General features: G+C 40.0%; 1 protein-coding gene across 5 annotated transcripts in view; it reads left to right on the top strand.

Moving 5' to 3' along the window:
- Positions 1–21829, top strand: part of CEP44 (centrosomal protein 44) — a 44236-nt gene extending 22407 nt beyond the window's left edge. For 3 of the 5 annotated variants that reach the window (XM_023514930.1, XM_023514931.1, XM_023514929.1), the window contains 4 exons: positions 15954–16127; positions 16769–16975; positions 17663–17738; positions 20519–20783. In XM_023514930.1, coding sequence (XP_023370698.1) covers positions 15954–16127; positions 16769–16975; positions 17663–17738; positions 20519–20754 — 693 coding nt within the window. In that variant the 3' untranslated portion in view covers positions 20755–20783. Of the gene's footprint in view, positions 1–15953; positions 16128–16768; positions 16976–17662; positions 17739–19368; positions 19454–20518; positions 20784–20889; positions 20928–21698 lie in introns of those variants that run through there. The other 2 variants (XM_003792807.3, XM_023514932.1) reach the window with 2 other exon arrangements.
- The last annotated feature ends 1179 nt before the right edge of the window (positions 21830–23008 follow it).

The following is a 23008-nucleotide window of genomic DNA, read 5'->3' as shown; positions in this document are numbered from 1 at the left end:
TCTTTACTGTTTCTGATTGATGAGATTAGAGATTTTACTCTTTTTTTCTTGGTTAGGTTGGCCAAAGGTTTATCTATTTTATTGACCTTTTCAAAGAACCAACTTTTTGATTTATTGATCTGTTCTATAATCCTTTTATTTTCAATTTCATTTAATTCTTCTCTGATTTTGGTTATTTCTTTTCTTCTGCTAGATTTCGGATTGGAATGTTTTTCCTTTTTCAGTTGCTTGAGATGTTCCATTAAGTTGTTAACTTCCTCTCTTTCTGTTTTCTTGAGGAAGGCTTACAGTGCTATAAATTTCCCTCTTAGAACTGCCTTAGTGGTATCCCAAAGGTTCTGATAACTCATGTCTTCATTATTGTTTTGTTCTAAAAATTTGGTAATTTTTTTCTTGACCTCATCTCTGACCCATCTATCATTTAGCATAACGTTATTTAGCTTCCATGTTTTTGTATGAGACTACAAATTCCTGTTGTTAACGAGTTCAACTTTTATGCCATGATGGTCTGAGAAGATGGAATGATTTCTATTCTTTTAAATTTACTGAGGTTAGACTTATGACCTAAGATGTTTGATTTTGGAATATGTTCCATGGACTGATGAGAAAAATGTGTATTCAGTTTTGTTAGGGTTAAAAGTTCTATAGATGTCTGTTAGGTCCAAAAGTTGAATAGTTAAATTTAAATCTAAAATTTCTTTGCTAAGCTTCTTATTAGAGGATCTGTCCAACACTGCCAAAGGAGTGTTAAAATCTCTGACTATGATGGAGCTGGGAGAGATGAAGTTGCTCATGCCTGTTAAAGTATCTCTTCTAAATCGAGGTGCATGAAGAAGAGCCTCTGTGTTTTGTGAAGCAACTTCATCGCCTTCAGGGATTCTTATAAGGTGAATATTAGTTTTCTTTGAATTATCCGAGAGCTCTCTGAGAGTAAGATCCATTTTTGCTCTCTATTTCTTTTGACCTTTGGTCTCCTGGGCTTGTTCAAAAGCTCTGTCTCTAAGTCAGAGATTCTTTCTTCTGCCTGTTCCATTCTGTTATGGAGGGATTCCACCGTATCTTTCAGATCCTTGAGGGCTGCAACCTCTTGTCTCAGTGTTTCAAAATCTTTGATCTTTTTATCTTTGGAATCGTTGCGTTCTTGAGACATCTTTTGAATAATATCTTGAGAAATCTTTTGAATAATTTCTTGAACTTCTAATTCCTTCCTTTCTTCCATTCTGTTAATCTTATTTGCTATCCACATGCTGAACTCAGTTTTTGACATCTCAGCCATCTTGTTTATGGATAGGGTCCTCAATTGCTTTTGCCTCCTTTTTCCTTGCAGGAGTTGATGTACTCTGGTTATTCAAGTTGCCTGAGTTTTTCCACTGATTCCGCCCCATGCTGAGTTTACCCTGTTTGGAGACCCAGAACCGTTCAGTTGGTGGCTTCTTCTGGTTGCCCAGAGAGACAGAGCGTGTCTGTCATCTTCTCCTAGTTCTCGGGCGCTGGGGACAACCAGGGCCCAGCAGAATGGCAGCAGCTGTGCAGGAGCCTGCATAGCCAGATCAGACCTCGTTTGGCCTGCCTGGGCACCAGAGATGGGCAGTGGCCGGATCAGTCCAAGTTTGGCTAGGGGTGACTAGGGTGACTAAGGGGCAGGGGAACTGCAGCAGTGGTGCAGGGCACCTGCACAGCCAGATTTACCAAGGGGCAGGTGAATGATAGCGGCTGCATGGAGCACAAGAGCAGCCGAATCAGTCCTACTTCAGCCCCACTGTGGCAATGAGGGTGGCAGAGCAAGGGAAGGGCTGCGGCTGGATCAATCCTCGTTTGACCTCGCTGGTGCGGCTGGGGGGAAATAGAGCGGCAGCGGCCAGATCAGTCCTAGTTCGGTCCCACCCGGGCCACTAGGGGGCAGGGCAACGGCAGCAGTGGGAACAGTCCTTGACAAGCCCTGCTGGGGCAACCGGGGTGCAGGGGAGTAGCAGCGGCTGTGTGGAGAATGCGCACAGCCGGGTCAGTTTTAGTTTGGCCCTGCCGGGTCAACTGGGGGACAGGGGAACTACTGCGGCTAGATCAGTCCTAGTTCAGCACTGCCGTAGCTGCTGTGGGGTGAGGGAACAGTAGTGGTGGTGCAGGGCATTTGCGCCACCAGATCAGTCCTAGTTTGCCATGCTGGGGCAACCATGGGGCAGGGGAATGGGGAGTGGAGGACTCCTCTGCCTCCACCCACTGGATGCATGCAGCACTAGCTAGCCGATCTGGTCCCTCCCTGTGTGGGTGCCCGGAGCAGGGAACTCCTCCGCAGCCGCACATGGGATGCACATGGCTCTAGCAAACAGTTCTGGGCCCACCCAGAGTGGGAGCCTGGAGTGTGGAGTGAGGATCTCCTCAGCAGCCTGCGGGGCACTCATGGCTCTAGCAAGTAGTTCTGTGCCTGCCCGGAGCTGGGGGCTGCTCTGCGGCCACTCACCACCCACGGGAGGCATGCGGCTCTAGCAAACAGTTCTGGGGCCTGCTTTGTACCTGTATTTGTGTTCTTAAATGCTCTTCCTTGGATTTACGGTTTGCTGGGCCTGAGCAGATGGGGGGACTCCTCCCCCGGCCCCCCGCGGGGTGTGCACAGCTCTAGCAAGCAGTTTGGGGCCTCCCCAGAATGGAGGACTCCTCTGCAGCTGCCCACAGGACACACACGGCTCTATCAAACAGTTCTGGGCCCACCCGGAGGAGGGATTCCTCTGCCACTGTCTGCGGAGCACGCGTGGCTTTAGCAAGCAGTTCTAGGCCCGCCCAGAATGGAGGGCTCCTCCACAGCCACCCGGAACTCGCACGGCTCTGGCAAGCAGATTTGAGCTCACCCAGAACTGGGGACACCTTCTCCGCTGCCTGCAGGGCCGCGTGGCTCTAGGAAGCAGTTCTGGGCCCACCCACATTGGCGGATTCCTCCGCAGGCCTCTGCGGGGCGTGCGGGTCTCTAGAAAGCAGTTCTGGGCCACCCGGAGTTGGGGACTCCTCCGCCAGCCCCCACGGGGCACCTGTGGCTCTAGCAAGCAGTTCTGGGCCCAACCAGAGCAGAGGACTCCTCTGCCACTGCCTGCAGGACATGTGTAGCTCTAGCAAGCAGTTCTGGGCCTGCCCCTAGTTGGGGACTCCTCTGCTGCTTCCCCAAGGGGTGCACCTGGCTCTAGCAAGCAGTTCTGAGCCTGCCAGAAGTGGGGGAGGCAGGGTGCATGTGGCTCTAGCAAGCAGTTATGGCCCGCCAGGAGCAGTGGGCTCCTCTGGTGCCAACTGTGGTGTGTGCAGCTCTAGGAGCGGAGGACTCTGCCCCTGCTGCTGGTGGAAGGTTTTGTACCTTTTGATTGTATTTTGGGGGTCACAGCTCACCTCAGCAAAGATGTTATGGGTTCTTCAGTTTTCTCTCTTGGCACAGCTCTAAGCTATCAGCTTACTTGCCAGACTTCTGTCCTTTAAGTTTCCTTCTGGATGGGAGCCTCTGTGGGAAGCTGGCTGCAGTCCACCATCTTGGCTCCGCCCCCCCAACATCCTCTATTCTTATTTTAAACTATAGAAAAGAAAGAAAGTCTGGGACAGTGAGATAACCATCATAAGATTAGCCTAAAGAAAGTTAGTCCCGGAAAGTACAACAACCATCTTAAGACTAGCCTCAGGCTGGTCCTCTGTGAAGACCTAAAAGAACTATACATTATCTGACTTCTATTGTTAAAGTTAAAGGTTAGGATAAACAGAGGAGTAAAACCTTTTTCTTTTATGTACTCAATTAAATTTCTGAGAAACAGGCTCCATCACTGTTTTCTTATGGTTTGGAGACCCTGCAGTTACGATGGAGTGTTTTACTCACATCATTATGATGGAGTTTTTCTATTCACTCACTTCAACTTTTGAGTCATGTCCTCTGCACAGATGGGCCGTTTCAACCCTTATCTGGCAGGCTGACTTGACTGCACAGTCATGGTTCCCTGTAGGAGGTTGTTAAGCCTTGCCTGCAGGCCCCCACTGTGTTTTTCCAGGTTGCTTAGGCCTTGACAAAAGTGCATAATAATTGCAAGTCTTTTCACTCAGTTTCTGGAATTAAAAGAGCACATTTCCTTTAATTTTTGTGGGGGTTTACCTCACAGGATGGAATATTCCATATATGTCTATCAAGCCTGGTTGTTCTAGGGTTTCATTTAAATCCGTCCTATCTTTGTTTCATTTGTGTTTAGAGGATCTGTCCAGTTCTGTAAGAGGAGTATTAAAGTCCCCTGTTATTATGGTGTTATAGGATATCATATTGCTCAGACTGAGTAAGATCTGTTTCAAAAATCTGGGAGCATTTAAGTTGTGTGCATAAATATTTAGAATTGAAATGTCTTTTTGTTGTATTTTTCCCTTGACCAATATAAAGTGACCATCTTTGTCTTTTTTGACTTTAGTTGCTTTAAATCCACATGTGTCTGAAAATGAGGTTGCAACTCCTCTTTTCTTTTGAATTCCATTTGCCTGAAAAATTTTCTTCCAACCCTTAACTCAGAGTTTTAATTTGTCTTTTGAAGCAAGGTGTGTTTCCTGCAGACAGCAAACGGATGGCTTGTGTTTTTTAATCCAGTCAGCCAATCTATGCCTCTTCAGTGGAGAATTCAAGCCATTAACATTAATTAAGATAATTGATAAGTGTAGTAATATTCTATTGATCTTATTTTGTGAAAGTCTATTGCTTAGTTTTATCTTTTGCCTTATTGTGGAAGCTAGGTTCTGTCCTTTTATTTCTGAGTACTTCCTTTGCTTGTTGGTCCATTGTGATGGTCAGTGTGTTGAACAGGTTGAAGTATTTCCTGTAGAGCTGGTCTTGTTGTAGCAAATTTCCTCAATGTTTGCATATCAGTAAATGATTTGATTTCTCTGTCAATTTTAAAGCTTAGCTTAGCAGAATATCGAATTCTGGGCTGGAAATTGTTCTGGTTAAGTAAGGTAAAAAGGTAGATGACCATTGTCTTCTACCTTGACAAGTTTCATTAGAGAAGTCTGCAGTCACCCTGATGGCTTTGCCCCTGTAGGTCAATTGGCACTTATTTTTGGCAGCTTGAAGAATCTTTTCTTTTGTCTTGACTTTGGACAGGTTCATCGCAATGTATCTTGGAGAAGCTCTGTTAGATTGAGGTGACCTGAGGTTAGATATCCCTCTGAAAGGAGTATGTCAGAATCTTTGGTGATATTTGGGAAATTTTCATTTATAATATTCTCTAGTATGGCTTCCATCCCCCTGGGGCATTCTTCTTCCCCTTCTGGGATACCTATAACTCATATGTTTGAGCGCTTCATAAAGTCCCACAATTCTGTTAGTGAATGTACTGCTTTCTCTCTCTTCTTTTATGCCTCTTTAACTGTCTGAGATATCTCAAGAGCTTTGTCCTCTACCTCTAAGATTCTTTCTTTGCATGGTCTAATCTGTTGTTGACACTTTCTATTGCATCTTTAAGTTCCCTAATTGACTGCTTCAGTTCTTTCAGCTCTGGTATATTCTATCTATATTCTTCATATCGTTCATCTCCTGTGTGATTCTGTTTTTGGATTTCCTTTTGGTGATTTTCCACTTTTATCAGCAGTTTCCTTCATTGTTTTCATCATTTCCTTCATTGTTTTCATCATCTGTATTCTAAATTCCCTTTCTGTCATTTGTAACACTTCTTTATAGGTGGAATCCCCTGCAGGAGCTTCCTCGTGGTCCCTTGTGAGGTTGCTCTGGACTGGTTTTTTATGTTGCCAAGATTTTTCTTTTGGTTCTTCCTCATGAGTGTTTTCTTTTACCTGCTTGCTTGCCCTAATTTTCCTTTTACTTCCTCTTCCGTGCCTCTGGACTAGGGTTTCAATGAGTCCTGTAGGTACTAGAGCAGAAGGATGAGAAGACTGATAAGCAAGAAGTTAAAAAAGAAAAAAAAAAAAGAGAAAGGAGAGGGGGTGAGTAAAAGGGAATATTGACAAATAGAAGAGAGGCACAGAAAGAGGAAGTCAGGAGCAGTATAAGTGTACAGTAGGGTACTTTGACCCAACCTTAAAAACCCCTAACCTCTCAGGGTGACCAGTTGGGTGGTTCCCTTGCAGTCAGTGGTTCTTTGCTAGGCTATTCAGACACAGCACCCCAACTCCACCAAGTAGAGAGGAAAGACAAAAATGCTATAAATCAAAACAAGCAAATAGAAAACTATGAGATAAAATTGGGGGAAAATCAAATAATATGGACAGAAACACTAGCAAAATTGAAGTTCTAATTGTTAAAGAAGGCAACAATGGAAAATTATATTTAAACTAGAAAAACGAGGAAAGAAAAGAAAGAAAAAACAGGAAGAATCCAGAGGGAAAATGGTGAAATAAAAAAATTTGAAAAAAAAAAACAACCAAAAACAAAGCAGGTGATATCATCTTGGGTATCAGATGTTAATCGTAATGCTGACACAGCTATGCAAGATGGAGACTGGAGGCCTCTGCTAATTTCTCAAACCTCCTAGGGTGGAGAGCATAAATCTCTCCTCAGCCCACTTGAAAGGCACTTTAAACTGCTAACCTTGGCTAAGCAAAAGTTTTGTTTTATTTTTTTAATTTATTTTTATTAAATCATATCTGTGTACATTAATACTATCATGGGGTATAGTGTACTATTTCTGTATACAATTTGAAATACTTTCATCCAACTGGTTAACACAGCCTTCATGTCTTTTTCTTAGTTACTGTGTTAAGACATTTATATTTAACATTTAGAGAGATTCACATGTACCCTTATAGGATGAACCATAGGCATGATCCCACCAATCAGCCTCCCTCCCCCCACCCACCCTCCCCCTCCCCTCCCCTCCCCTCCCTCTCCCCTCTCTCTCCCCTCTCCCCATATTCCTGTGCTAAAATTGGGTTGTAGCTTTCCTATGAAAGCTATAAATTACTTTCATTGTAGGGCTGAGTACATTAGATACTTTTTCTTCCACTCTTGGGATACTTTGCTAAGAAGAATATTTTCCAGCTCCATCCATGTAAACATGAAGGCAGTGAAGTCTCCATCTTTCTTAATGGCTGCATAGTATTCCATGGTGTACGTATACCACAATTTATTTATCCATTTGTGGATCAATGGGCTCTTGGGCTTCTTCCATGATCTAGTAATTATGAATTGGGCTGCAGTGAACATTCTGATACAAATATCTTTATTGTAGTGTGATTTTTGGTCTTCTGGATATATACCTAATAGAGGAATTATAAGATCAAATGGCAGGTCTATTTTTAGTTCTCTAAATGTTCTCCAGGTATCTTTCCAAAAGGAACATAGTAGTTTGCAATCCCACCAGCAGTGTAGAAGTGTTCCCTTTTCTCCACAACCATGCCAGCAACTATGATTTGGGGATATAGGCTAATCTTAGTAGTGTTAGATGATATCTCAAAGTAGTTTTGATTTTAAGCAGAAGTTTTTCTAGGAAAGCACTTGTCCCTGGGATCATTCCTGCCGTGGCTGTCCACTTATCCCATGTGCCAAAACCGGTCTCATTTATGCCCCTGAGGACCAAGGCTGTAAGGCATCTCAGTCCCCGCCTTTAGACTGCTCAATCACTAGATTATTAGCTCAAGGTCTCTCACCTGATCCTTGTTGTGTGACCCTGAAGGCAGAGCTTGCTGGGGCAGTTTGCCCATAATGGCTCCACTGGGCCCACAGCCGAACACTGTTAGCTCCATCTGGCTCAGTGGCCTACTCTGGGGCCCTAGACAACACATAAAATCCTCTGCACTCTTGCCTAAGTTCTCCCAAGATAGTTCAACTGAGTTCCAAGTCCAGAAAAAAAAAAAAACCCCAATACAGCTCACAGGTAAGGCCTTTCCAGTTTGTACCCTCACTGCTGCTATACATACAGCTGCCAGTGGGATTAAACTGAACAAACACACAACCACTTGCCACTTCTCCGCTGCTTTTGTCCTCCTCTCACTGTCTCCCTGTGTCCCCAAAAGGGTGTTTCTGGGCAGTTCCCACCAGTCAGAGATGCCTAGAGTCTTCTCTACCCAGTCTCACTGTGCCCAGTATTAAGGAAGCTGTAACTCGGCTGCCATCTTACTGCTCCCGTCCTTCCCTCACAGGTTTTTTTCTTCCATCCACTTTAAGATTTTATATTTATTTACTTTTTTTTTTATTAAATCATAACTGTGTACATTAATGAAATCATGGTGTACAATATGCTGGTTTTATATACAATCTGAAATATTTAAATCAAACTGGTTAACATAGCCTTCTTGGCACCCTCTTAGTTATTGTGTTAAGACATTTATATTCTATGTTTAGTAAATTTCACATGTATCCTTGTAAGATGCACCATAGGTGTGGTCCCCACAATTACCCTCCCACCGTCCATCCTCCCCTTTCTCCCACCATCACTCTTCCCTTTCCCCATATTCTTGGGCTACAATTGGGTTATAGCTTTCATGTGAAAGCTACAAATTGGTTTCATAGTAGGGCTGAGTACGTTGGATACTTTTTTACCATTCTTGAGATACTTTGCTAAGAAGAATATGTTCCAGTTCCATCCATGTAAACATGAAAGAGGTAAAGTCTCCATCTTTCTTTAAGGCTGCATAATATTCCATGGTGTACATACACCACAATTTATTGATTCATTCATGGGTCGATGGGCACTTGGGCTTCTTCCATGACTTGGCAATTATGAATTGGGCTGCAATAAACATTCTGGTACAGATATCTTTGTTATGATGTGATTTTTGGTCTTCTGGATATATACTTAGTAGAGGAATTGTAGGATTGAATGGCAGATCTATCTTTAGATCCCTAAGTGTTCTCCAGACATCTCTCCAAAGGGAACATATTAGTTTGCATTCCCACCAGCAGTGTAGAAGTGTTCCCTTCTCTCCACATCCATACCAGCAGCTCTGGTTTTGGGATTTTGTGTTGTGGGCTAATCTTACTAGAGTTAGATGATAAAAAGTAGTTTTGATTTGCATTTCTCTGATGATTAAGGATGATGAGCATTTTTTCATGTGTCTGTAGGCCATGCACCTGTCTTCTTCAGAGAAGTTTCTCTTTAAGTTCCTTGCCCACCCTGAGATGGGATCACTTGTTCTTTTCTTACTAATACATTTGAATTCTCTGTGGATTCTAGTTATTAAATCTTTGTTGGAGACATAATGTGCAAATATCTTCTCCCATTCCGAGGGCTGTCTGCTTGCTTTACTTACTGTATTCTTGGTTGTGCAGAAACTTATTAGTTTGATGTGATCCCAGTAATGTATTTTTGGTGCTGCTTCAATTACCCGGGGCTCCTCCTCATAAAATATTCTCCCAGGCTGATTTCTTCAAGTGTTTTCCCTGTACTTCCTTCTAGTATTTTTGTAGTTTCATGTCTTAAGTTTAAATCCAGTGAGAGTCTATCTTAGTTAATGATGAAAGGTGTGGGTCCAGTTTCAGTCTTCTACAGGTCACCAGCCAGTTTCCCCCAGCACCATTTGTTAAATAGGGAATCTTTTCCCCACTGAATGTTTTTAATTGGCTTGTCAAAGATCAAATAACAGTAAGTAGTTGGGTTCATCTCTTGGTTCTCTGTTGTGTTCCATACATCTTCCTCTCTATTTTTGTGCCAGTACCATGCTGTTTTGATCACTATGGATTTATAGTATAATCTGAGGTCTAGTACCATGATTCCTCCTGCTTTGTTTTTATTCCTGAGTAATGTCTTGGCTACTCGAGGTTTTTTCTGATTCCATATAAATTGAAGTATTATTTTTTTCGAGATCTTTAAAGTATGACATGGAGCTTTAATAGGGATTGCATTAAAATTGTATATTGCTTTGGGTAGTATGGACATTTTAACAATGTTGATACTTCCCATCCATGAGCATGGTATATTTTTCCATTTGTTAACACCTTCAGCTATTTCTTTAGTGTTTCATTGTTCTCCTTATAGAGATCTTTCACCTTTTTTGTTAGGTAAACTCCCAAATATTTCATCTTCTCTGGCAGTACTGTGAACAGAATAGAGTCCTTGGCTGTTTTTCAGCATGATTCTTGTTGGTATAAAGGCTACAGATTTACGAGTATTGATTTCACCGCTGTATTCCTTATCACTTCTAAGATTTGTAGTAGAATCCCTGGTGTTTTCCAGATATACAATCGTATCATCTGTGAAGAGTGAAAGTTTGATCTTTTCTGACCCTATGTGGATACCCTTGATCACCTTTTCTTGCCTAGTTGCAATGGCTAAGACTTCCATTACAATGTTAAAAAGCAGTGGAGACTATGGGCAACCTAGCCTGGTTCCTGATCTGAGTGGAAATAATTTGAATTTTACTCCATTCAATATGATATTGGCTGTGGGTTTGCTGTAGATGGCCTCTATCGGTTTAAGAAATGTCTCTTCTATGGCTCGGTGCCTGTGGCTCAAGTAGCTAAGGTGCCAGCCCCATATACCTGACCTGGCAGGTTCAAATCCAGCCTGGACCCACCAAACAATAATGAAGGCTACAACCAAAAAATAGCTGGGTGTTGTGGTGGGCACCTATAGTCCCAGCTACTTGGGAGGTTGAGGCAGGAGAATTGCTTGAGCCCAGGAGTTGGAGGTTGCTATGAGTTGTGATGCCACGGCACTCTACCCAGGGTGGGACAGCTTGAGGCTCTGTCTCAAAAAAATAAAAAAAAATGAAATGTCCTTTCTATACCCATTTTCTTAAGTATTCTGATCAGGAAAGGATGCTGGATATTATGAAAAGCTTTTACTGCATACATTGAGAGAATCATATGGTCTTTGTTTTTTAATTTGTTTATGTGATGAATTATATTTATAGATTTATGTATATCGAACCAGTCTTGAGAACCTGGGATAAAACCCACTTGGTCTTGTTTGATGTGTTGATAGATTCTGTTTTCTAGGATGTTGTTGAATATTTTTGCATCAATATTCATTAGTGATCTTGGTCTACAATTTTCTTTTCTTGTTGGGTCTTTTCCTGGTTTGGGGATCGAGGTGATGTTTGCTTCATAGAATATGTTGGGTAGTATTCCTTCTTTTTCTATATTTTGGAAAAGTTTGAATAATACAGGTACTAGTTCCTCTTTGAAGGTTTTGTAGAATTCTGATGTGAAGCCATCTGGTCCCAGGCTTTACTTTTTAGGGATATTTTGTATAGTTGATGCTATTTCAGAACTTGATATAGGCCTGTTCAACATTTCCACTTCATTCTGGCTAAGTCTAGGGAGGTGGCATGCTTCCAGGTATTGGTCTATTTCCTTCAGATTTTTGTATTTCTGAGAATAGAGTTTCTTATAATATTCATTAAGGATTTTTTTAATTTCTGAGAAATCTGTTGTTATTTCATCTTTACCATTTCTGATTCATGAAATTAAAGATTTTACTCTTTTTTTCCTGTTCAGGTTAACCAAAGGTTTATCTATTTCATTGATCTTTTCAAATCTAAGTTTTGGATTTATTGCTCTGTTCTATAATCCTTTTGTTTTGAATTTCATTTAATTCTGCTCTAATTTTGTTTATTTCTTTTCTTTTGCTCAGTTTGGAGTTGGAATGGTCTTCCTTTTCCAGTTGCATGGGTATGCATATTCCTGTTGTTATTGAGTTCAACTTTTATTCCATGATGGTCCGAGAGCATGAAAGGAATAATTTCTATTCATTTAAATTTGCTGAGGTTAGACTTGTGACATAAGATGTGATCAATTTTGGATGATGTTCCATGGGCTTTGAGAAGAATGTGTATTCAGTTTTCTTCGGATGAAATGTTCTATAGATGTCTGTTAGATGCAAATGTTGAATGGTTAAGTTTAAGTCTAAAATTTCTTTGCTTAGCTTTTTTTTGGAGGATCTATCCAAAGGAGTATAAAAATCTCTCATTACTATGGTGCTGGAGGAAATCAAAGTTGCTCATGTCTATTAGAGTCTCTCTTACAAATTGAGGCGCATTCTGGTTCGGTGCATAAATGTTAACAATTGAAATGTCATCATGTTGAGTATTACCCTTAACAAATACGAAGCGGCCATCCTTATCTTTCCTTTCTTTTGTTGGTTTAAAGTCTATTGTATCTGCAAATAAAATTGCAACACCTGCTTTTTTCTGATTTCCATTTGCCTGAACTATAGATGACCATCCGTTCACTCTGAGACTATATTTGTCTTTTAAGGTCAGATGGTATTCTTGTATGCAGCAAATATCTGGGCTTAATTTTTATATCCAGTCAGCCAACCTGTGCCTCTTTAGAGGGCAATTTAAGCCATTCACATTAATTGTAAATATTGATAAGCCTGTTAGAATTTTGGGTACCGAGATTTTTGAAGGTCCAGGGGACATTTTTAATCCTTTTACCACTATAGAATTTGGAATTTGATCAAAATTTTCTGACTGAGTTTACTTTTGTGGTGGAGAATTGCGCTAGTCATTAGGGAGGATAGGTCTAAGAATATGCTGGAGAGCTGGTTTAGTTATGGCAAATTTCTTCAACATGTGAATGTCATTAAAATATTTCTCCATCATGAACGAAACTCAGTTTCGCCGGATACAGGATGCTGGGTTGAAAGTTATTTTGTTTTAGGAGATTAAAAGTTGATGACTGTCCTCTTCTAGCTTGAAATGTTTCAGCAGAGAGATCTGCAGTCATTCTAATATTCTTCCCCTTGTAGGTTATGGTTTTCTTACGTCTGCCTGCTTGCAGAATTTTCTCCTTCATGTTAACTTTGGCGAAGTTAATTATAATGTGTCTTGATGAAGTCTTATTCAGGTTGAGTCATGCTGGGGTTCTGAAAATGCTGTAGGAATTTCAGAATCTCTTGGCATGTCTGCAGAGTTCTCCTTCATTATCTCATGAAGAAGAGCTTCCATGCCTTTCGAAGCCACCTCGTCACCTTCAGGAATTCCTGTAATGCGAATATTAGTTGTCTTCGAATTATCCCAGAGCTCTCTGGGAGAATGATCCATTTTTGCTCTCCACTTCTCTTCCTCTTTGAGCATTTGGGAGCATTCAAAAACTTTGTCTTTAATTTCAGAAATCCTTTCTTCTGCCTGCTCTATTTTGTTACTGAGGATTTCTATTGTATTTCTTAGATCTTTGAGGGCTGCAAATTCTTGTCTCAATGTGTTAAAATCTTTGGAGATTTTGTCTTTAAATTCATTGAATTATTGAGAAAACTTTTGAAATGCTTCTTGAGTTTCTAATTCCAACTTTACCTCCATTCTGTTAATCTTATTTACAATCCAAATTCTGAATTCAATTTCTGACATCTCAGCCATCTGTTTATGAATGGGATTTTCAGTTGTGTCCGCCATATTATTCCTTGTGGAGGTTGATCTACTTTGGTTATGCATGTTGCTGGTGTGTTTCCACTGATTCTGTCTCATGTTTATTTTACACCGTTTGGCTATATGAGCAAATAAAGTGAAGTTGGGCTGGGGGCTCCATGAGTAGTGATTAACCAGCTCTTTGCCCAAGAGCTAGGACTGGTGTCTGTACCTTTTCCCCTAGAGCTTTGCCAAGGACCCATACAGTGCTGAGGTCCCTGAGAAAGTGGGGACCTGTTTGTTGTGGTGATGCTAAGTGGCTCTGTCTTGCTTTCAGCTGGTGTTTGTCCTACTTTAGTGCTCTGGATTGAAGTCTCAGCTGTGGAGAAATACCAGGAATTAGTCACCTCGCCCTCCATGGGCAAAAACTGGGAAAGGAACATTTATCTTTCACACAACCACACACCCAGGGTACCACTTTGGATAGTCCTCAGGTGATTAGCCCAGTTTAAGAATTCCAAATCAGTCGTCTCAGTCAGCACCAGTCTCAAGTGGGAGAGTTCAAAAGGTCTCTGGCAACTAGATAGCAGGGGTCTGCTGGCAGCTCAAGTATGTCTAGCTCTTGTGCTTTGTTAGATCAGAAGGATCCACACAACAAATGAATTAATCTGGGAAGGTTGATGCCTCCTTCCCCGCCTTGCACCTGTGTAACACCCAGTCACTGGTAACCCTGCAGGGCTGTGACCCAGTTCCCTTCAAGGTACAGATGCTCCATGGGTTTGCGCTTGCCTGAGTCACATGGGATCTCTGTCTCCTCAGCCAGGCTGCTGCTCTCTCCCACTATTGGCAGGGGAAGCTGAGGCCTGACAATTTCAGGTGCTTAATGGAGGCTGGGGCGGTTCACTCAGTTCCAGCCCCGCCCCTGATTGTTATTTATGACAGTACAGAATAACTTCACAGAATTTTTTTCTATTCCTGCTTTATTCCCGTGCGGATCAGATGCTGTTTGAGTTCATAGAAACTGCGACTCAGCTGTGGTCTGTGCCACTACCTGGAGCTGGCATGTCTGACTCGGCTGCAGTCTGTGTTGGGGTAGGTGCAGCTGGAGCTCACACTCAGCTTTCTGTTTCTGCCTCTTCCCACCTGCCTTTGTTTCAGCTATGATCCCCTGAGGGCCAGGTGCATCTTAGGCTCATTAAAGCAGTCCTTCTGGTTCAGCTCCGCCCTGGGAGTATGCCCTCTCAGCTTGCGTATTCTAGTCCCTGCCCTGCCTAGGCAAGTACTGCCTCAGGCATAACCTTCACTTATGGGGCCTGGGTTATGGTTCCAGGTCTTTTCTGCCTGTGTCTGTCACCCGAGGAGATGCCCGGCTTCCTCTGGTTCCCCAGAGAGACAGGGAGTGTCTCTTCATAATATCTCTAGGAGTGTGAGCCCTATTGTTCCCCCCTACTACTGCTGCTGCTCTGTGCCTGGGGCACTGCCTCTCCCTCTCCTGTATGGTTCCCTTAGTTCACCACCTTCTCCTTATTCCCATACTGCAGAATCAAAACAGACCAGCAACTGCAAACACCCTGTCTACACCTCTCAAGAAAATGCCCAAGAATCTGGACTCCATAGGGGACAGGCTTCCAGACCTCAGGGTGAGAGTAGAGAGAAGTGCCGGGAGTTCAGAAGTGTAGGTAGAGAATATGTACAGTTTTATATAGTTTTATGCCTGGTGGGAGAGTGCCATGGCACATTCATAAGTCCTCTCTAGAGAAGGAGTTTGGTTTTTAGAGGATCTCTCCCATGGGATAAAATAGGAGGGGATCTGAACTCTGCTCACTTGTTTGTATAGAGTATACTGCGAGCCGTTCTCATGGGGGAGGAGACGTCTATCTGCTTGGCGATGGATTTTGTTCCTATTGTTTGTTTCCTTGGGGTCAAAGCTCACCTCAGGAAGGTTAATGTGTGTTCTTCAACCTCTCTTGGCTCAGCTTCAAACCATCAGCTTACTTTGCTAGACTTCTGTCCTTTAACTCTCCTTCTGGATGGGAACCTCTGTGGAATGCTGGCTCCAGTTGACCATCTTGCCTCCTCCCTCTCCCTCGCAGTTTTTATGGTGCAAATACAGACTTTCGAAAATAAAGTAGGTGAAAGATTCCTGTGTAAATGCACAGTTTGATCTAGTGCCTTTTTGTCAGGACTTCCTTTTGTTGTTAGGAAGTTTGAATCATTAACTGAAGATCTATTATGTTGTGGTCTAATAAAAAAGTTAATGAGTCTAATCACAGAGCCCGTTTTTTGATTATTTATATGTGAATTATTTTTAAAAATAACTTTTGGCTCTGGAACATTGCATACATTTACAAAAGTACTCATCATCCAGTTTCAACAATTTGTCAACTCTTTTGCTAAGCTTTATTCCCCAACATCTTCCCTCTCCAAACTGGAATATTTTGCAGCAAGTACTAGACATGATTTAATAAATATTTTAGTGTATTTCCTAAAATATAAGAATGCTTTGAAAATTATAACCACAATTTCATCATCACACATAAATCATTAGGAATGTTTATAATCGTAGTGTTTTAGTATACATTGTATGTGGTAATTTAAACTTTTTAAAATCTTTAAAGGAAGGTTGGTGTTCTTTTGCACAAATACTATATATTTGAAAATAATTGTGGGAGGAAAACATTAAAGCATTTCTTCCATTTTTCTTTATGCAGAAGAAAGCAGTGGTGATCCGTCACTTGTATAATGAAGACAGTGTGAACAGGCCTGAAGACATAGGGATAAGCACAGTAACAGGTGTGAATGAAGCAGTGGCTGTGTCTGACTTAAAGCCTGCTGAAATAAGGATACCTGAAGTAAAGGGCCCTGAAATCAAAGCTGAGCAGCAAGTAAGAGTCTTAGACCTCTTTAACAGATGCCAGTATTTCTTATTTTCATGTATGTGATTATTTCAGCATCTAACTTTGGGGTACTTCTGGACTATTAATCATAACACATTACCTATGTTATCACCATGTAAGAAATCAGCATGTCTTACCATATATAATTCAACAGGTATTATTTGCTGCTAATGTTTAGGATGCTGGGCTGAGTGTTACAAATAATGTAAAGAAGAGTAAGACATGGCATTCTTTTTTCTGTTATGTGGCAAACCAAGTAATCTCAGGGCCCTGTTGTTTTGTCCCTTCCTCTTAGCTTTGTGCTACATTTTTTTCCAAGAAGCTGGTTAATGACAGTTTTATTTTACTACTTGGTCCGCTTTAAGAGTGTTATGCAAAATAACTCATTTGCTCATCACAAGAACCATATGAAGTGGGGACTAATCTTATGCATATGTTTTTAGATGGTCATAAGTCCCAGATGAGTTTGTCTAGGTGTACAAATAGTCTGGCTCCAGAGACAGCCTTCTCAGCTCTCATGTTGCCCTATCTCTCCTAACTATTGAAATGACAGTGGCAGTGAGAATACATTTGTTTTAAAGGAACTGCAATTTGTATAATATTATTTTTAAACTTTGTAATCATTTTAGGAAATAAAAGTTAGTCCTGAGATTATTATACTACAGACTATGCTCGCTGAATGCCAAGAAAAACTTAAAAAACTGACGTGGATAGAGAAAAGGTTAGAATACCTGGAAGAAAACATGAAAGGGAAAGTAATGGTGAATGAGAAGACCTGGACTCATCTTCTGAGTCGGATCACTCTTCTTGAAACAGAAATGCTGTTGTCTAAAAAGGTATTTACTTTTCTTTACATTTATAGAATATATCAGGTACAATAAAGTATTTTATATGTCCTTTTTTGAAAATGCTAAGTTCAAGAGTATTTAGGTAATGGGAAGGCTAGTTAGAACGAAGTCTTGTTTAAGGATAAAGATTTTGTTGCTATGGCCGTTGTTTTTCTCTTCATCAAATGAGATAATCTGAAAAACCTGTAATGAGGTGAGAACATGATTGACTTTGTTTATGAAAAGCTCTATCTTTTAATAGTACAAATGTCTTAATTTCACAGTGTTGAAGAAAAATTAGTAGAGGAAAAATTAAAATTATAACTCTTTCCTTTTTCAGATTCATTTACTACAATCATATTGTGGATCTCACAGAAATATTTACCAAATTAGCTATTGCCTTATCAAATCTAAGAAATTTCCCCCCACTTCAGGATTTCAATTTTTGGTCTGTTCTTCCTAGAGAATGAAGTTGGTAGATTTAAGAAATTTGCTATCTGCTTTCATATTTAAAATATTAGTTTTTACTCATAGGAATATACAAAATATATAAATATCTATTTATAAATTAAAAATTCAAATAATTTAAAAAACTTAAATGTTTATCTTTTCATCTTTTTATTTCATGTTTGGCAGTAAGAATATAAAATGAGAACATTTTTATTTTCTTCTGAATATATCACTGTATTGTTCCAGACTGATGGATGTATAGAGTTTAATGAAATGAGTGAAGACTGCACTTCTTGTAGTGACATGGATCTTCTGAATCCTGGTAAGTCCTTAAAGGGTATTAGATTGGTGGTATAATAAAGAGTTTTCAGAAGAGTGCTTTTATGGGTACTTGGTAATTTTAATTTTCTTGACCTTTATTGTTTAAAGATTGCAAACCTCTTAGGACAAAGACAGTAATGAACCAACAGACTACTCAAGGCACCAGTGTGGTGTGTTCCAGTACAGTTAGGAGGAAGGGTGCTATGGGCACGTGAAGGAAGTTGAAGCCGAAAAGTAAAAAGATCAAACCATGGAGTTTATCCCAGAGCCCTAGAAAGATTGTTATTCAAGTTAACATTCTCAGATTTGTGTTTCAGAAAGGTCATCAAGATAGCAGAAAAGTGATTTATTAAAGGAAAGATAGGCAAGGACAGTATCACTCTGCTAAGACAGTGACAGTGAGGGTAAAGAGCAGGTGATGTATTTGGGAGATAAGCAGTGGTTACTGATAGAAGTTAGAGGAGCCAAGGAGGGGAGAGAGGTTAGGACTGACTACTTGCATTTGGCTCATATGCTTTGAGTCAATAGTTGTTACTCTTTAATAAAATAGAGAATTCAGGAGGAGGAGAAGATTTGAGAAAAACAATAAGTTCATTTTTGGACATATTAAATTATACATGAAACACTTTAGATAGAATATCCAGAAATCAGTTGGTCCTTGATTTGGAAGTACTGGTTTACAGATTATTAAACAATATCCAGAAATCAGTTGGTCCTTGATTTGGAAGTACTAGTTTACAGTTTATTAAATAGTAAAGGACCCAACTGGTTCTCATCATGGAATAAAGTGATAATCCTCCAAAGGTAGCAGTGAAAGGTCATGTGGGAAGAGTTGCCTAGAAGATGTAGTGTTGGAAGATTTCCTTTCTTCACAGAGCTCTCTTAGCAGTCACTACTGACTGATGCTCTGAACAGCTGGCACCAGGGGCCACTGCTTTCCCTTTCATTTTTAACCTGAACGTATGTACTCATTCTTTTGTCAATCCCCTATAGCGAAGCTAGGAAACTATTAATGTTTAAACAAATAAGATTTTGATAAAGGCTTGGGAAAGCAATATGAAAAATGTAATATGCACTTAAGTGACCTGGGTATTAAGTACTGCTGGTGTTCTCCCTACATGCCTCATAATAACTCTGGAATCCCTATAGGGATATCTCTGAATAGTGTGCCAGCCTGCCTTATCCCAGCTTTTTCCCACAGTGAGGCATACCCTTGAATAAGGCTAATAACCACAAACTCTGGACCCCAAAAAGCAAGGCTAAGAAGGCCACTCCTTCACCGTCTATTTATTGATCTCTCCCCAGTCCTGTTCTCTGTTCTGAGGTCCTATCTTTTTGGAATAACATAGGAAATGTTCATTACCTTCAGAGAGCACCTATTTCTACCTGTAGAAAATATTACAGGATCTATGGTATATGACATAGATATACTGCCTACCTAGTTTCAAATTATTTCTTAAAACCACCTGTTGTCCATAGCTCCTTCCAGGAGATCTGGGTCTAGTTAGTCTTCAGGGTTGTACCGTGTGATCTTGCCCCCTTGCCTCAACCAAGTGGACCAAGAATAGATATTCAGTCTAGGGGATACCAGCCCAAAAGGGTGTAGAGCCAAATTACATTCTCTCTCTTAGGATCTGGAATTAGAACAACAAGAGTAAGTCACTCAAATGATGTCAGCCCGGGACTGGACTAGCCATGTGGTCCAAGTTAATGCTGGTGAGTGAGCTGAGAAAGCCATTATACAGAAAAATGTAGGAGAATGGGACAAATGGCAAGAAAGATGGGCAAAAGAGACTGTGGCTCCCTGAGAGATAAGAGCTGGTCCTCTACTAGTTGTGGTCCTCACTTTCATTCCTTAACTCTCACTTTGTCAAATAAATGTCTGAAACATTCAATATTTTAGCTTTTTAGAAAACTATATGATCTTAAATTTTAAGTATTATTTCTTTCCATAAGTGTCAACTTAAGGTAGAATGTTTCTTGATTTTTAAAAGGTGTAGGTAATCAGTTTTAGTAATAGTTGCTACTTGCCATAAGCAATAGTAAAACTTTTGTGAAATCCTTAGACATTATAGAATGAAAGCATTAAGACAAATTAATTGCTATTCATTATTTAATGTCTGTAGATACCACTTTTTTTCTCTTGTAAGTCCTATACAAGACTATCAAAGATGTCATCATTTTAAGAAAAGAATACACATGATTCAGTAGGTTTCATTTAAAAATAAGTTATTAGGCCAAGTGAGGTGACTCATCATGCCTGTAATCCCTCTGGGAGGCCAAACTGGGTGGATCACTTTAACTCATGAGTTCAAGACCAGCCTGAGCAAGAGCAAAACCCCATCTCTAAAAATGGCTGGGCATTGTGGTGGGTGCCTAGAGTTCCAGCTACTTGGGAGGCTGAGGCAAGAGGATCTCTTGAACCTAAGAGTTTGAGGTTGCTGTTAGGTATGATGCCATGGCACTCTACTGAAGGTGACAAAGTAAAACTTTGTCTCAAAAAGAAAGTAAAAAATAAATAAATTATTAACTTACCTGTTTATTCAAACTGCTATCATGACAATGATTATATTGCCTTTAGTAATTATTATCAGCCAGTTCTTTTAACATCTAGATCTAAGCTGTTATCTTAAAGAGTACTGAAAACTTTTCTTTGATCTGTTTATACAAATAGCCAATTTCTATAAAAATAATACTTTTCTTCCACCAATCAATAACACTTTTAGACATTTTGCTCTATTGTGAGAGAAAAACATAATGTAAAACTTAATTTGTTCACAGATAGAAATATCAAAGGAGAGAGACCAGTGAGTATTCCTCTGTCCTCTGGTTACAGTTCAGTATCAACAGATTCCACTCCCAGAGCCTCGACCATTCATTACTGTTTGAACGAGATTTCTCAGGTAAGAAACACTGGCAGCTGCTTAGACAATTTCCTTTCTAAGGTCAGGAAAACTAGCCTTAGTTTTGGTTGTATATACGTTAGCAAGAAAATAGCAACACTATATAAATCTTAATCTTTCAAAAATTGTTTCTGACAAGTAAATAGTACTTAATGCAGTGTTTCAGACTGTGTTTTATATGTTCATGTCCATCTTTGATGATGGTTTACTTCGCGAAATTGCCTAAATTTGTTGCTTTTTAAATTAAAGGAAACAACAATCCAGAAAATGGAAAGGATGAAAAAAATGTAAGTAACAGAAAGGGGCAACAGGAATTCATTTCTCCGTAGGGAACTGTATTGGATTGCAAGTAGATATAGAATGTGCATATGTGTTTCCAACCTCAAAGGTCTCTCAGTCAGGTATGGAATTTCCCTCAGGACTCAAGTGGATAATAAATCCACCTACAGTTATGTGTTTGTGAGATAAGTCACTCTTGTGGTTTCTAACAAGTAATGTAAAACATTGTTGATGGAATTAACTGCAGATTAAAGACTTTAGATATATTTTGGTTGGTAGTATATCAGTATTATTTGGTTTTGATTTGTAATATTATCAGAATATTAATATATCGATGGATGGTTTGGAGATATTTTCAGTTACTGTTAAAGATATCACTGTTCCTTTGTTTCAGGTTACTGATAATACTAAAAATGATATTTTTAGCCAGTATGAATGAGATTATGTATGATTTCATAAAGAGCAGTTCAAAGGAAATATAAAACTATATATGAGATTATTATATAGCTGTTACTTTAAAACACAAATTTTTTTAAAAATTTTAAAAGTACTGTAGTAACTTACACTCTAAGAATATAAGCCTCCGAATTAACTCTAGTTGTTTTTTTCCCCCCTCTGACTGTAATATACTTAAGTTTACTCATAATAACTATACTTGTAAATAAGAACAAAATTCAAATTATTTCAAGCTAAAAAGCATAATTTCAGCAACTTAAATCCTGTGCTTCATTATAAGTTATTTATTTACTTAACATATTATCTTGTTTATTATATTTCAGGTTTGAAGAAACTGCAGAATTACTGAAATGCCCAAATCATTAATTGTAGAATTTTCCACATGAACTTCTCTAGGACTTTGGCTATTGTATGTGTTGTATATGTTAAGAATTCTTAATACAATTTTAATAAACTGCACTATTTTTGTTAATATAAATTCCATTTGGTATATGAGTTTTTTCATTCTTTATTGAATAAATACTTTAACATTTTTGAGCTATGATTATACTGTTTTACTCTGTTTCACTTTTCTTAGGGAAACCTTATGTTCCAGTGCATTTCTCCTGCAGAGTGACATCATTGCATTGCTTTATGTCTGTGTTGACATTTGTTGGCAGTGTGCTAAGTATGTTTTTTAAAGTACAGGCTGGAGGTTTACTTGCTGTGGAAATGCTCCAACTGGGACTCGGTATTGTACCTGGGAGGCTCTCGTATAACATCTTGCTATCTGTACTGATGAATACATTGTACCGAAAAGTTAAAAGTGCTCATCAAAAATTAAATAATACAAAATACAGCTATTTCGTGCTTAAATAAAAAAGCAACAACATCTTTTCAATTAACACTAAGAACTGAAGAATAAGATTCCCTTTTGCTATGTGGAATTTAGTGCGGAGCCCTGTAGCACATTGAGGCCTGCAGGGCAGACTGACACTGTTGCTGCACAGTGTTACAAGGTGCACAGGGAGATGTTTTGCTTTTTAATGGTGAGAAGTTGATGGGGCTTTTTTTCTCTTTTTTCTGGAGAAAGAAAAAAGCCTAAGATGAAGCCTAATCCAGGGGTGTAAGGGTTAACAGAAATACTAAACTACATCGTAAGAGGAAGTGCTAGCCTAATTCAACCCCCATGTGAAAAGGCCAGATAAAGAGACCAGTACTGGTAAGAAAACCGGATAGAACTAGCTACATTGTACAAGACTTAGACTGAAACGCAGAGCACAGTGCAGGGCCCCTCCCCTCAGGACAGCATAACCCCTCCGCCCTCCCCTCACATTTTAAACCTATCATAGGCCAAAGACTACATTCCTAGCCTTATATAGACTCAGCGTCATAAAGTAACCACTCCCCCTCAACTAACCCTATATAAGATTGTACCAATCCCAAATAAACAGCTTCAGCTCAGCCTTCTCCCTATACTGTATGAGTGATTGTGTGATTGTGTCCACCCTTTCCTTCTCCCTCTCATACACCGATCACAAACTCCCTGACACCGCCCGCCGGTCGGGCAGTGTCACAGGGGCAAATGAAATTCATTTAAAAACTGCTATGTTGGTTGGCATCTGTGCCTCAGTGAGTAGGGCGCCAGCCCCAC

The sequence above is a fragment of the Otolemur garnettii genome, unplaced genomic scaffold, assembly GCF_000181295.1.
Source record: "Otolemur garnettii isolate 467f Iridium unplaced genomic scaffold, OtoGar3 scaffold00061, whole genome shotgun sequence".
Classification (NCBI taxonomy): Eukaryota; Metazoa; Chordata; class Mammalia; order Primates; family Galagidae; genus Otolemur; species Otolemur garnettii.
Note: the sequence above shows the minus strand (reverse complement) of the source record. Positions and strands in the feature narration are given on the sequence as shown.